This window comes from Adelges cooleyi, unplaced genomic scaffold (assembly GCF_023614345.1).
Source record: "Adelges cooleyi isolate 19-005CV unplaced genomic scaffold, UGA_ACOO_1.1 ACOO_flye_CR_arks_rails_tigmint_CR_PRNA_30, whole genome shotgun sequence".
Lineage (NCBI taxonomy): Eukaryota > Metazoa > Arthropoda > Insecta > Hemiptera > Adelgidae > Adelges > Adelges cooleyi.
Window position 1 is genome coordinate 10,462,689 of NW_026095971.1, and position 16,225 is coordinate 10,478,913.

The 16,225-nt window shown below is 27.9% G+C and overlaps 2 protein-coding genes across 8 annotated transcripts; one reads left to right on the forward strand and one right to left on the reverse strand.

Moving 5' to 3' along the window:
* Positions 1-1,233: 1,233 nt before the first annotated feature.
* On the forward strand, positions 1,234-9,195 carry LOC126839162 (anaphase-promoting complex subunit 7). The gene is made up of 10 exons (XM_050574263.1): positions 1,234-1,525; positions 2,675-2,900; positions 3,182-3,363; positions 4,132-4,241; positions 5,195-5,381; positions 5,442-5,648; positions 5,723-5,833; positions 5,908-6,039; positions 7,126-7,400; positions 8,715-9,195. Exons 1-10 carry the CDS (start codon positions 1,457-1,459, stop codon positions 8,953-8,955), a joined length of 1,740 nt encoding a protein of 579 aa, XP_050430220.1. The 5' UTR covers positions 1,234-1,456; the 3' UTR covers positions 8,956-9,195.
* Positions 8,623-16,036, reverse strand: LOC126839160 (vam6/Vps39-like protein). Of its 7 annotated transcripts, XM_050574255.1 has the most exons (17): positions 15,308-15,374; positions 14,778-14,861; positions 13,857-14,012; positions 13,479-13,585; positions 13,193-13,399; positions 12,556-12,736; positions 12,232-12,485; positions 11,012-11,141; positions 10,828-10,952; positions 10,641-10,766; positions 10,351-10,573; positions 9,902-10,282; positions 9,688-9,836; positions 9,340-9,618; positions 9,165-9,259; positions 9,017-9,100; positions 8,623-8,955 (listed from the first exon to the last, which is right to left on the reverse strand). In XM_050574255.1, exons 1-16 carry the CDS (start codon positions 15,357-15,359, stop codon positions 9,031-9,033), a joined length of 2,619 nt encoding a protein of 872 aa, XP_050430212.1. In that variant the 5' UTR covers positions 15,360-15,374; the 3' UTR covers positions 8,623-8,955; positions 9,017-9,030. The 7 variants fall into 7 exon arrangements, with proteins under 7 accessions (XP_050430212.1, XP_050430217.1, XP_050430218.1 ...); XM_050574260.1 differs by lacking the exon at positions 15,308-15,374 and adding an exon at positions 15,994-16,036 and having other exon boundaries at positions 8,624-9,100; XM_050574261.1 differs by lacking the exon at positions 15,308-15,374 and adding an exon at positions 15,710-15,903 and having other exon boundaries at positions 8,624-9,100.
* Positions 16,037-16,225: the final 189 nt, after the last annotated feature.

Here is a 16,225-nt window from a genome sequence, read left to right on the forward strand (position 1 = left end):
GCTCTTAAAAGCTATTGAAACTTAAACGGTAAAATATATACAGGGTGTAATGTAAAGTTCTACTGAGCTTCAAATGAGACATTCAGGATGCTCTAAGAGTACAATAAATGGTTTTCAATTTTTTTTAATTTTAAAATTATTTAAAATAAAATTTATATCTCTTTAGAAAATTGTCTAACGAAATAATTTCAGATTTGAAAGCAGGAGAAAAAATCTTGTTGAATTGATATGTAACATGATTTTTTGGTATCTTGCCACTTATACATCCACAGGGTGGTTACCGAGTGGTCACTGAGTGGCCGGCATGTGACTAAAACCAACATATGGCATGCGACACATCGTTTAATATAAAATAATTCTAAGGACACCACTGGATTGAGAATACAATTCTAACCCAAAATTATGTGTCACATGCCATATGTTGATTTTGGTAACATGCCGGCCACTCGGTGGACGCAAGTGTGGCTAGGTACCAAAAAGTCGTGATATATATCAATTCAACAAAATTTTTTGTCTGATTTCAAATCTGAAATTATTTTTTTCGTAAGACAATTTTTTAATGAGATACGAGTTCTATTTTAAATAATTTTAAAATTAAAAAAAAATTGAAAACCATTTATTGTACTCTTAGAGCATCCTGAATGTCTCATTTGAAGCTCGGTAGAACTTTACATAACACCCTGTATATTTAACTAACTTTTCAAATTTAGAATAATTTGCTGAAAATGTTGACTGGTCGAGAGCCAATTTCGGATAATTACTTTTAAAGTTATTAAAGTTTAAAATGTATGACAGAAGGCAGGGTCGAGTGTAGTATTGTTTTTATAAATTATAATATTGCAGTTTTGACACAAAATAGTATTAAATATAATACGATTGAAAAAGCTTTCAGTATCATAACTCACAGAATACATTAGAACTTGTTATAAAGTTTTTATACTATTTACTACTTTATTTACGTTTTTTTTTATAATTTCAAAAAAATGGAACCACGAAGGGCAGGGTAATGCGGGACGTCGGCATTAACAGTCATTACCAAAGTGGTAACTTGTTATCATATTTTGGGAACCTACCACTGAATGCCGACATTTACAACTATAAAAACTACGACGACGCCAATTTACGCGCCACTGAAAAACCGGCCAGTAGGCAGCAAGTTATCTATAATATTTATAATCAATGATAATACAACTACACAGTAGTCAGTAGACGTTTGACGTTATTTTAATTTAATTAATAAATAGTTATACTGATTTATTTTAGTTATTTTCAATTCTTAAACTTATTTTAATATGTATTGTTGTCCTATTTTTTTTATTTATTAATATTTTATTGTTTAACTAAAAAAGAAAACGATAACTCAATTCATTTGTAATTGTTCTGAGCTTACCTACCTACTATTCTTTATTAATAATATTTAATACATTTATTAATTTAGTTTTGATTAAATTCTACAATGAATGCTTTATTTGAACAAATAAAAGTGTTGCATAGCCAGAAGTTATATTCAAATATTACTAAAGTGGTTAGTTTAATAATTTTAATTACCTATCTTAAATTATAAATTTGGGTTTAATTTTTGTACTTATCAGTGGTGATGGCAAAAATTATGGGTCAGATCAAAATTGATTATTAAAATCTACAGAGAGATTTTGTTTCAGCTTATGTTAAACAACCATTAAGTTTATAAAATACCAAACAGTATAAAATAATGGGTGCTGTTATATTTCCATAGGCAAAAGTCTCGAAGGTTAGCATCCCCATTGTTTGTGTATATTATTTATCTACTAATATTGTTGCACCCCCAAGACATGTTAATTTGTGCTTATAAATAATTACTATTTTATAATTCACAGACAAATATTTTGTCTGATACAAAGTTCAAAACTAAATATATATTTTAGGAACATTTTTCTTTAAGAATCCTACACTCTCACAAACCTTGTTAACAGTCAACACTGTATAATAAGTTTTTGGTAATTTTTATTTGGGAGCCTAGAGATGTTAATCTAGTGGACAGATAAATGAAGGATGAGCCACCCCAGATATAAAAAAATGTTGGATAAAACATTAGAAATATTGTTCATGATTACATTTTTTCCAGTTTTGTATAATCTATATAAAATTAACATGTTTGAGATACATAGGTATACTTTCAATAGATTATTTAGTACGTCCTATACAGTATTTAATTGTGGCAACCATGATTTGCCTGAATACTGCATGGCTACTTATTTAGGCTTGAGATCAATCATTGATAGAAATAACTTAAGTATTATTGTACGATTTTCTTAAATATAATTAAAATTTTCTTCTAAACATAGCTTTCCAGAATATGTTTTATTCGGTCCATAATGATTTTAAAGCAAAAACACATATTGCAAAAGATAACAATATTTCAAAGAATGTCATATCCGATTTTTAAAATAAAAACGTATAAAAAGTTATAGTTATTTAAAAAAAGTTAAAAAATGTGATTTTAAATGTTAAATATTAGGTCTATCAAAAGAATATGAAATTGTCTCCAAAGTTGGTTTTCAATATATGTATTTAGAGTTTAAAACCATCCTAGAGCGAGTAAAACGCATTCTGCGTTGGTTTGTTTAATGCTAGAAAATTGGGTATATAGCGCCTCTTAAATGTATATCTAAACTTACAAATGAAATTTGTTTAGGGTGAAATGATAATAAAAGTTACTGAACACACAACTGATGTTTTGATGACGCATCATAAGTTCAGACTGTATGCATATTTAGGCGATTCACATTATAACATGGGTAATTATCGTCATGCAGTCATTGCATACAAAGCTGCATTGACATTCAAGGAAGCATGCAGTGCTGTTAAAACCCCCATCAAACAGCAGTTTGATAATTTAAGAGAACCAATGCCAGATATAGGTATATTATATTAAAACTAAAAATTAATTAAGTATATTTTATATATAGTATATAAATGTGTTGTCTAAAATATTGTAAACTTTTAACCCGTCACTACTTGCGCGATTTTTGGTTACATTTTAATTAAGTATGACCAGTATACATCTCTACCTGAGTCACAGAGTAACTAAGTGTGATTAGGGTAACTTTTTACCCTGCGCGAGTAATGACTGGTTAAAAATTATTATCAAATATTTTTGCTAGCTTTTTGGATTAATTAATTAAAATTTTTATTTTTTTAGATATCAAATATCAATTGCATCTATGTTTGATAAAATTGAAGGACTTCCAACAGGCATTAACTATTTTGCAGTCAGTACCAACAAAACAAAGGAAGACCAAAATCAATATGGCTTTAGGAAAATTACATCAACAACTAGGGAATGTTTGCTCTGCTATTTCTGCTTATAATAAAGTTCTTAAAGTTTGTGAATTTATTACTTTTATTAATACTTATTATTAGATTAGTTTTTTACTACAATATTTTAAAACTATATAGCATAAGACATAATGTGATATCTACTACCTAAAACAAATTCTAAAATACCTAGAAATAAATATGAAACCTGTCACTACTAGTCACACTAAATTACACTGTGACTATAATGTAGAAATTTAAATAAAGTATGATTGAAAATTGTGCATGTGGTCACTGGTTATTATAAATAAAATAGAAAGAATAGTGGGTCCATTGATTTTATTTTAGAATTTATAATAAATAAATTAGCAGTTTCACTTCATTGGTAGTATCATCATCATTAATTTTCCATATAATTTTCAGAGATAAATTGTGTATGCAAAATCCCCAAAAAAAAAACTTTGTGATGTTCAGGGTTGTTTGTTAAACAGGATTTTGGATAAAGTTCTGTGTACAATATTGACGTTTTAAATAAAATACACTTTTCTGTATTAAACAAACAAAATAAATGTAAATTATGTTTGTATTTAAAAGAGTTAATCTCTTCAGAACTATTGGAACAAATAGGTTGTCCAAATAACTAAAAAAAAATTTGTTTTTAATAATTATTTTAATTTTTAAAGTAATTTTCAAATTAAAAAAAAAACCTACTTTGCTTGGAACTTTATCTGGACCCCTGCTATTAATGGATAATCCATATCCATATCGTATTTATATATTATAAACTTCAAAACTATTACTATGATTTTTATAATCTGTGAAACAATATTTTAGGAATGTCCATTAGCTATTGAAGCAGCTGAAGGGCTCCTAAGCCTTGGTGTTAAAGGTACTGAAGTAAATGCTCTTATGCTAGAAATGGTGAGCATTAATGGACTTGAATGGTTGGTATATCAATTAGTCATAATTTTAACTTTTTTACAATTATAAAAGCAGTAGTGTTAGTTTAATTTTGTTATTTTGCCTGTTAATAAATAATGCAGATTTTTCAATTTAAAGCAAGATAAGTACTCAATTTTTCTAAAAATTATAGCAATTTCATAGTTTTTGTTTTAAAAACATTGTAGTTTATTCAGTAGATTATAGTTAGCTTTATTTGGACACATCAGTAGAATGTTATTTTGTCCTTATAATCTAAAAATTTAATATGTATAAATAGAAATTTTTTGGTAGTTAGGTACTGATTTGTTGATATAAAAGAATATGTTTATAATAAATAATATATAAATATAAAATAACAATAATTCATTAGACATACATCAAATATTTAAAAAAAAGTACCTATATTTGTTATTTAAAACCATTATTAAGCTTTCTATTAACCAAAATAACATTGGGAAAGGAATAATTGCCGGATTATCGGGAAAAATTAACTTAATATACTTAACAAAAATGTCCCATTTATTCGATTTGTGGGAATGGCCTAGATTACACTACAAATAGTTTATTTTGGTAATTTAAGAATTGTGTGTCCTTATTTAGTAGAATCTATGCATTTAAAACAAATTAAGGCTTCACAACTTACGTGTAAAAAATATTAATAACAATAATGATTTTAATATTATCAAATTAAACAAATCATTTAGCACTCACAATGAATGAAAAATAGAAAGAGTTTTTAGACATCATTAGTCATTAGACAATACTCACATTAATTCTATCATATTTACTCTGATACACCTGGTTGTGTTCAGGTTTATCTCTAGTATTAACCATACGTCTAACATGCTAATTTAATTATTGCCCCTCTTTTAAAACCTGAAATGTCGCCACTAAAACAATGTAACTTAAAAAAAAAACATTTTTCAATTTGTAATATACTTTACTAAAATTTTAGGTTGAGTGGATGGATAAGAGCTCATGCTCATTTGTATAATCACACCGAGTATCCTCTAGCAATAAATACATTAAAACAACTAGATGATCATACATCTTTAAGTAATAGTAATCGATTGTTGGTTGCAATTGGAAGAGCATATTATTATATTGGAGATCGAAAAAATGCCCTAATTTATTTACAAAGAGTAAATTTTTTTTTTCATTTCTAACGCTGTAAGAGGTTGTTTATTTATTATTTCTTTCAGGCTCATAAATCACTTCCTATTATGCAAGATGGCTTAAGTACATTAGCTATGTGCTTATACATGGAAAAACAAAATAGAGAATTAGAAAAGTTACTCCCGACAACATATACAGATGAAGCATTACTTGATCCACAATTATGGGTTGTTTTCGCATTTATATGTTATAGTAATAGTAATCATTCAAAAGCTATATGTTTAGTAGAAAAGGTAAGGTATAAATAATGTGTAGCTGTAAGTCTTCGATTTGTATTGGTCTATTTATTAATTTATATATTATTTAGGCCTGTTCATTTGATCCAAAAAATATTGAGACTCTACTATTACACGGTATGATTCTAACTAGTATGAAAAAGTATACTGATGCTATACTACAGTTTCGCCGAGCCAATGATGTAAGAATAAAGCTATTAATTTATACTTTCCAGTTGTACCTAATAATTATGATTTTGTTTTGTATAACATACAGATTGCTCCTAATCTCTTTGATCCTCACAAAGGAATGGTAGATTGTTATATATCGTTACACAAAATGAGAAGTGCTTTGACAGCTGCGAGCAATTGTTGTAAACAAATGAACAATCATCCTAAGGCTCTAACAGTAAGTATTTATTTTTAAGTTCAACTAATATCAAGGTTTCCGGTATATTGTTATAACATTTAATTTGTAACTACAAATTAAATGTTTAAGTTAATTTGTGAAACAAAGTCCGTTTTGAATTTAAGTTGTACAGCTAAGTTTAATTAAATATGAATTGATAAAGTCAAAAGAACCTTAGTCCACATTTACCAAAAGCGAGTTTATTATGGTTTTCATTTTAGCATTACTTCAAAGTATGGAATATTAATATTATCATAATATATCCATTTGATATATGGCGTATTTACGGGGTGGGGGTAGGGGTTGTATCCCCCCTTGGGCCCTATCAGTACACAAAAATATAACAGTCACACCTGATAAAATACTCAATATTCTTTCACTGTCCTCAAGAATTTAGACTTTGTTTTGTAGTTAAGAATCCAAATTTTTGTTTACATGCAACATGTATATAATATGAATATATGTTTTTATTGAATAGGCAAGGCTGTTAAAATTTGTTTATCTCCCCCGTGGAAAAATCCTAGATACGCTACTGCTTCTTTTGTTTTGTGGTCTATTACCACTCTCTTACAAATATTCTTAAGTATCGAAGATTCCAATTAGTATGAACAGTGGCGTAGTTACCAAGGGCGCAGTTGTCCCATTGTTTACAATTTCAGAGTGCTCATACGCATCAGATATAGTTTTTCTTGTTTAGAATTTAAGAGTGTCGCGGTATTCATATTGGCATTTTTATTTATATTATTTATTATTGCATAGTCTGCACTCCAAATTTGTTTCTCTGTGGTCAATTTATTATAATATTTTATTCTTAATACTGCCCTTAAGTTATTAATTATATATATTATTGTGAAAAAGTACAATGATGATGTGAAATACATTCATGATTGGGTTTTACAAGGCAAAACCTGTATTATTTTCCCTTCTGTTAGAAATGTCTAATTTCGAGATTATACCAATATTTAATACATTTAGTTATATTTTGCCAATTTAAGTGTTATAAATGATATCAAAAATCTTAAATTAAATTGTCAATGCAGTGTAAGACACTCTATAATTATATTGAAAGTAATTTTATTTTTTTAGTTGTACGCTTCTGTTTTGATTAAAGATCAAATATCTTTTGGAAAAGCAAAAATTGTGCTAGAAAAAGCCTTAAATGTTGATGAATATTACTTGCCTGCTGTTTACATGTTAGCACAAATATTTGAACAAGAAGGAAATTTAAATGCTGCTGTTGCACTTCTACATAAACAAGCATTGGACCAGCCAACGTGCAGACTTTATCAGATGCTAGGAGATTTCAGTGTTAAACAAAACCAAACTGAAAAAGCATTTGACTACTATTACTCAGCACTCAAGTAACTATTATTATTAATACTTCTGACGGTTTCATATAAATATTGTCCTAAGTTATAATTATGTATAATAGTAATGTGATGAACCTTAAAACCCATAAAAGTTCAAAGTATTTTTTTAAACTGGAAACAAACTATACTGTTATAAAAAAAGCCAGTGTGGTCGGGACATAGCGGGGACAGAGTTTGTTGTAGGCGCATGACCGTCTGTCTTCCTTCAGTCTAATTTTCAAACCTTAAGGTTGGCGTCACATTTGCGGAATTTCCATAGTATGAAAAAACGTTATTTGAAATATAGCTGGATACACTCAAGGACAGAATTTTAAAACAAAAATCAACTGCATGTTGTGGTTTTTCTTGCGGAAATATTCCCCAGTAGATTCCAAATTAAAACCAAATATGTTATTTTGTGTTAACAATGTCACATTTTGCTGAGAAATTGTATAATTTTACTCATCAGTTGACAACTATGATTGACGTAGAGTTGTTAATTTCTGAAGTCGAGGGTAATCTTCTTTGAGGGATTTAAGTGATCCCTCATACAAAAATAGAGAGGATATAAATTTAGAAAATATGATCCTAATGTACATTTTGGGGTTCTTCTTTGTCATTAAGTGCAAGACAATTCTAATTCACTGTCATCCAAAATATTGAACACATTTATATTGGGTGAAAAATTAATTCAGACTGTACATTGGATTACTTAAAAACTAGAATTTACAAAGTCTGCACTAATTTTGCAGCAGACAAAAATGTAAGTGTGCCGCACACATTTTCCAGGTGATATTACAAGTACAGAAATTTGGCAAGTGTGACACTTGACTAAGTCTCAAAAAACTACGCTCAAAAAAGAAAGAAAAAAGTTAGAAGTTTAGAATAGTTTACAACTATCTAGGATAAAGGGTTTTTGATTTGTCATCAGATATCAATAGTATTACTATGTTTAAAGAATATTTCATACAAATTTGGATTTAGTCGACTATTTAAAAAAGAGTTATATCACAATAATTTTTAGTTTAAAATTTTCCCAATTTTGAAAAGGGGTAAATTATCTACATTTTTGGTCTAATTAAGTACCCTCTCTACAGGTATGATTCCTTATCTAAAGACTTGCTAAATGGAGATATCTGTTCAGTGGTTTAAGAGATATCGCTAGACTAGACACAAAAAATTTAATTTATAATAAAAACATACTATTGCAAAAAACCAAAACCTTCTCAGAATAGTATTGAAATATAAAAAGCTTTTCGGTAGGCAAAATATTTATTTCACGCGATTATGTTAAATATGTATGTGTATAAATAAAACAATTTTTAGTCTTGATCCAAACAATAAACGAGTAATGGAGAGCTTAGAAAATATGGGAAAACCGTGCAATACTTCAACAGCAACGTCCACCGATTCTGCTGGACCTGTTTTAAATGGATCTCTTCTGGATGCAACATTCAGTGGCGTCAACAATGTTGAAAATGAATCCACACCGTTTAATGCTGGCCGAGAAGAAGACACTTTTATGGATTCCGATCATGAAGGTTCTGGATCGGACATATCAATATAACTGTAAACATTCTTAGTTATTCGCCAATACAGTGATTTTGAATGAAGTATGCGAAAAATACCAATAAGGATATTTTTATTGATCTGCCTTGTGATTGTGACATGAATAGTGAACTATTTCACCATTTGGACATCTCACAAATGCACTAAAATGTTCATAATTTTAATTTTAGAATATTTTTAGTTATTAATTAAAAATAAATAAATTACCTCTGATTTCCAAATCGTTTTTTACACACTCTACATATGTTGAATTCTGTTAAAGTGATATTCTGAGATTCGTATAATATTCTTTGTTGTTGAACCTGTACGAATTATGAATATTATAAAAATAGCAATTGTTTTTGAAATTGAAGTGAAACTATTATTGTTAAACAATTAATACCTTTAAAAGTTTTGCGTAAAGCAATCCTCTATTAACTTGATAAAGTCTTCTATCACCTAAAGTTTTATTTAAAGCAATTATAAGAAAATTTCTAATACTATAAAGTGGTATTTGATCTGGTAAAACTTTTAAAACATCAGGTGTTGCTATTTGTGCAGCATTTTTGTTTAAGAGTTCAATAACTTTATTTAAATTAGGAGCTGACTTAGTTACGCCTCCTAATCCTGCTAACCAACTGTCTGGAGGATCGATTAGTAATCTCAGTAATGTTACATATATCTACAAATAATTTCAAATATATTAAAAACTAAATAATATACATTTTGTCTACTAATATTCATTATTTACTTGTTCAGAATCTTCATCTTTTGACTTATAAACTTTATCACAATATGAAATAGCTCTGTCTATGTCATTTAACACAGTTACATACATCGATAGGACTTGTTCATGTCGACCTAATTTTCCTAAAACTATAGCTCGTTCTTCAAAAAATCCTGAAAAAAAAATTGTAGATGACCCAAGGGGAATTTTAATTTTGTTAATAGTAGCTATTTGTTACCGTCTAATGGAAAATGCACCAAGACTGTTTCTGGGGTATAATATTTCGATTGTTCTAAAAATTCCATAAGTTTGACCTTTGTGCTATGAGCAGTTTGTTCAACTTGCTTCGATTTACTATCATATTGCTGAAGTTTTTCTCTGTATTGATGAATTAAAGCATTGTGGCATATAGCATTTGTGTCACCCCATACATATATCACATGTTCCAAATAAGGAATAATATGATTTTTGTGATTTCTAATTAAAAAATCTAATACTTTAGGTCTAGGTAAATGTTCGACTTCAGCAATATCCTCTGTAAATATGTTAAGACCTTCTTCTGGGTATTTATTTAACACCCAATCCGAAAATTGAAGAATAATATCTATGTTATTTGAACCTAATAAAATAATATTGTTTTATGACAATACAATATTACCGAATTTCAAAAAAAAAAAAAATACTTGCCAATATTTTGTAAATATTGTATAGTACGCTCAGGTCCTCTAAGGTTAGAATCTGAATTTTCAGATTGTTTTTGCAAAAGTTCTAATGCTTTGCTATGAAGACCTTTAGTCTGATACAAAATTATTAACTCGCTATACTTCTTGTATTTTTTTAAGGTAGCTTCAGTTTCTAACAAATGACAATGGTTTAACCTTAAAAGTGGGGCTATAAGGGCATCATTAGTCTGAAATATGTAAGCAAGTCGTTTTTATTCCACAATGTTATAATTTAAGTTAAATAGACCAATTTACTTGCAAATAACACTTAAGTAGAGTAGTGTCAATAATTTGAAGTAGTTGTTCCTGGTGATTATTACTTGGTTCAATCACACTTGGTAAACCTTTAACAACAGGTTCTTTCAAGAGATTATGTCTCACCTTTATAAATATAGTAAGTTATTAATTTTAAATATTTTTAATTATATATTAGTTTTATTACTTCGGTCAAATATTCAATTAAAGCAACAATTTTTATTTCAGTTTCTTTTTCTAATAATTCTTCTCCGTAGTCCGAATCATTTTGAGGTAAAAGATTTGGAAATAATCTTATAACATCATATGGGTCTAAAATATAATAATGCATTTAAAATTTAAATCAACTTACATATTATTTATATTTTCACCTGTTTTTAGTTTTAAAAATTCTCTCATAGATTCTTGATATTTCTTTTTTTCAAATAAATCGTTAGCGTATAATGTTCTGATTTGAGCTACATTTTTTTCTTTATCGTCAACAGATTCATCAGATATATTCTAGAGAATACCGGTTAATCAATATTAATATTATTATTAAAGGTTTGATTGTTTATTTAGTAATATCGACATTTTTTTTTTAATATCCATATAAAGTTTTATAGAAATCTTTATTTTAACAAGTTGCTAGAGGTTTTACTGAGAACTGACCACACAACCAAAATATATTTCTTATTTCTAAACTTAATGATAAACATTTAATTTTTTTACTAGATTGATATTTAGTGCAAGAGGTCAAATTATATAATGTCGTAATAACATTTTTTAGTTGGTCTACAACTAAAATTTATTTGACATTTAGAAAGTTTTTATCTATAGTTTATAAAAAAAACTGAAATCCTTTACTTTTCTTCACTCCTACACGAAAAAATGAAAATATTTTGGTTTTACACATTAAGGCCAGAACATTTTATTTAAGATCTATGGCAAGACACAAAGTTTGTGTGTCCATTATCAGATTTCTTTCTATTTTTGGTATAATACAATTTTATATGCAAATCATCAAAAAATGTTCCAAACAATCAGCATTTTTCCAACATATTAGATGATTGGATTTTACGCCCTACACCAGTTTTGTCTTAAAATTATTGCAAATTTGTAGTTTTCTTTTAGAAAACATATTTGTTTATACTATTTTACAATATTAGACAGTATTTAAATGTTTATCTTATTTAGTATTTTCTAGAGTTATATCAACTTTTAAAACTTAAACAAAAACATAAATATTTAATTTAATTTTTAAATCAGTTATTTGCTGAACAAATAACTTTAAAGTAATTAAAGTTAAAAATGTATGATAGGAGGTGGAGTGCGGTTAAGTAACTTTATAACTATTAATTCAAAACATGTTATCGATCATTAAATATTTTTAGCAAAATATCATTAATTAAAAAAATGTAATTGATTATGTAAGTTTCAAACGTTGATAAAGCTCCAAAAAATACTAAAAAAAAAGGTAAAAATTTGAATGTTGTTTATTAATGTAATATAGTATAAATAAAAATATTATTAAAAAGAAAAACTACATAATTTTAATTACTTTAAGAGTAAACTAGTGCAGGGCGTTAAAAGAATTATAAGTTATACTAACAGCCAATTTTAAGGCTAATTGAAAATTTTTATCTTCAAGAAGCCGTTTTATTTGTTTAGCAAACGGAACTGCTTTTAAACACCAGACATCTAACGCAGATGAAGCATAAATAAGTCCACTTTGGCAAGTAAACATGTTAAGAGTTTTTGAAGTAGTTGATATGAGTTGTCGTACAACAGAACTTTCACCTGGTTCAATTGTTTGGACATTCAATTTATCACCTATACTTGCTATAAGATAAGGTTCATCATATACTGAAATCATATTACTTTATAAATTAAAAAGAAAAAAGATACAAAGATGTAATACTGTTTTAAAACGTACAAATAATTGATGGTGAATCTGCCCATTTAATAGTTTGTTGTTCAGCTACGTCACCACTTGTACTCATTACTATTATATGGGAATCTTTAACAACGCCAAATTGTGTATCAGATATTTTTGTTATAATAGGTTCTTGATTTTTTCCAGTTAAAAATAAAGGTCTCATTTGTTCCATTGTTACCTAAGATATAAATAGAAGTAATAATAAAAAAAACAATAAGGTAACATTCATTATGCAATGATGTTCTTAAAAATTTTAAATAATACATTTTATGTTTTAAATATTTATGCATTTTACAGTATAATTTTATGCATAAAAACCACAATAAAAAAAACTAACAACACATCTTTATGACACAACTATGAAGGAATCAAACTCTAGTTACAGTTTCAGTACTCTTTACACCAAAGTTCAAACTGCGCCTCACAAAGTGTCCAAAATAATAAATACTATGAATAACAATTAACATTGCCTGGTATTAATACCAATACCAGGCAATACCAATATAAAATTAATCTTAACAATACCGTTAAGATTAATTTTAGTTTGAAGTATTATTAAAAACAATATTATTTATATTTATTTATACTTGTATATGCTAAAATTTAATTATGAAAGACAAATAAGAGTACTTACATCGAATAAATAGTATTCGTTCTTACAACCAATTATGACAGTTTGATCACACCAAACCATTGTACGAGGTATATCTGGTATGTCAAAATTTTCAGAATGCTCCAAAAAATCTCTACCTTTCCAGTGATATACTTGTAATTGTCTTTTGGCTGCAACACATAATCGGACTACGGTGTTATTTGCATTTCCTTGTAAACCAACTGGTGTCTATATAGTTAATTTAAATATTAACAATACTACAATTTATTTGAATTTATTTATTTTTATTAAAATATTTCATAATTACTTTTACATCTAACGTAAATGAAGTGGCACCTTTAGTTTTTTGTAAACCAGAAGTTTTCAAATGTAAAACTTTGTCGCGTGAAATATCAAGTACACTAACTCTTTCATCTAAATAATATAGTTATAAAAAATTATGATTATATTACAGTAATTATTATTATTGTGTATATCATTTTATTGACCAGGAGTAGACTTAATGGCCTATGAGGAAAATAGGAAGTCTCTCTCTCTCTTTACAGTTGTCTGTCCAAAGAGAGAGACCACCCATAGCCGAGTGTTGAACCTGCAACAGTGAGAATTAACACACTCCCACCTTATTCTATTCAGCCACTCGTCCTATACTATAAAACAACAAAATATAAATTATTTAACATTTTACCTGACAAACAAATAACAATTTGACATTCTGGTACAGAAGCTAACTGCAATATGGGCCTTTTGCTAAATGTTTTGTTACAATCAACAAGCTGAACTCTAGGACTAGTTGTATATAAAAATATATGACCCTGACGATTACCAACTAGCAAATAATTATCTAGAAAACAAAATCGAATCAAATTTAAGTTCTATTATTCTGCCCAGCTAGCAAAGAAGGCCGTACATAACAAATATTGAAAAATGAGAGTTTATACAGAAATATTCAAATTTACAACCATAACAAACAAATTTAGAAAAATGCTTTTCCTCGAAAATATCAACATGATGCCATGATGCATATGTAGTATGTACGCCTTTACTAGCAGAGTAGTATTTATACATTGTTTTAAATTTTAAAGCCCATCAAAACACCCTTTGTCTTTTATTTAAAAAATGACACTCTCAGCATAAAAAACTAAAAAAGTATTAAGGAGATTTATAAAAAAATTGCGAAAAGATAGAATAAGTAAAATTGCCCCTTCTTGACTCAAACCAAAGAAATATTTGAAGACTATGCTGCTTTAGATAGAAAAGTAATAACAACTATAAGTTGTTTTTGAGGAATCACGTTTTGAGTATATTGGTTTATTATTTAACATGAAAGATGTACATTTGGCCAGTGGCACAGTTATGAATTATTTTTGAGAAAAGCTTTATGAATAATTTATAAACAAATAACATTTCATTTAATATTTGAAACTAAATTACAAATTAATATTTATAATTGCAATAATAAATAACCTAACCAGAAAAAAAGAGTTGATTCACTTATTCTTACAAAAATTTAAGCTGTATTTAATGAATATTTTGGTAATGCATTAAATGTTATAGTTAAATTTCTAACTAAAATTACTAGGAAAAACATTTTTATAGATTGCATTACCATAAGCTGTAATACTTTCGATTGGAACTGAATATTTTAATAGCTTGGATACTTCATATACCTCATGCATCTTGATGTTAAAATCTGTAACATATGAAAAGCAAAAATTAAAATTATTATTGATTTTGAAGTAAACTTTTAACAATTTTTATCTTAAAAGCTTATTGAATAATACGATACTATAATTCTCTAAATAAATATTGCATATTTATAAAGTGTTTAACTTAGCCAAAATTTTATAGATAAGTACTTTATTATCAACCAGGATCGGCATTGCACCTAAGGCCTCATACTATAAATCATTAAAAGGGCTCTCCCAAAAAATGTTATTTGTAGATTTTATATACTTTACATAATTTACAGTTGTTTTTCCCTAGCAAACCCCGCACATTGTGTGAAATGCCCAGGCCGAGACTTTTGGAGTTTTATGGCGCTAGCCAGGCCGACCCTGCATTTAACTAATAATAATTGTATTAATATTAAAATATTACATTAACTATATAAAATATATTATTTGACTTAATAAATACTTTCTGATTTTGTTTTTGTCTCTGTTGCACCAATAAAAAAAAATATATACATAAATCTTCATCAAGCTTAACTTTAAGAACCAACGCTACCATTATGAGATGATGGTTTCTAGACGAATTCGCTGTCTGGGCCGGGCCGTGAGTCCATCGCCGGAGAGGGGGATGGTGGTTTCTTTTCACCGGATGATTGCTCGACCGGCAAACAGAGGGCCCGTGACCGAGTGTCAAACCAGCGACAGTGAGTGCCAACACACTGCCACCTTACCCACTCGGCCACTCCTCTCCCACTTAATATATATGATCATCTCCGAAAATATATTTAGCAATACTTTTTTGACTGCTATTGAACTACTAATTTTTAATTTAAATATTTTATCTTAAACAACGAATATACCTACATACAATAAAGTAGCTGATAATTTATTGAATCCCAACGAATATTTTACACACAAGTAGGTACAACACAAATAATTAAATTTTTTAATAGTAATAAAAGTAAGAATAACTAGACATATACATAATAACAATGATTATATTAAATTGTTATTAATAAATAGTTTTATTTAATATTTGAAAATATACTAAAGCTAATATTAAATAATATTTAATAACTATTTTAGGAATTATAATTATTGTGATAAGATAACGCATGTTGTGAAGATAACAACGACTATAAATCCAAATACCTATTATTTACTCTGTGCTATAAATCCACCTTGTTAACCACAGCAGCTATTGATACCACAGCCGTGATTGTGTCTAATCTGAATTCTGTGATAATACCTATCATATTTTTCAAGGGAATAGGGATATCGGCAGCAGCTGTGTTACAAAAGATTGAGTATTAACTATTAAAGTTATAGCACAGAAATCAGAATTTATTATTCTGTGGTTTTGGTCCCGGTTCCCGCTGTTGGC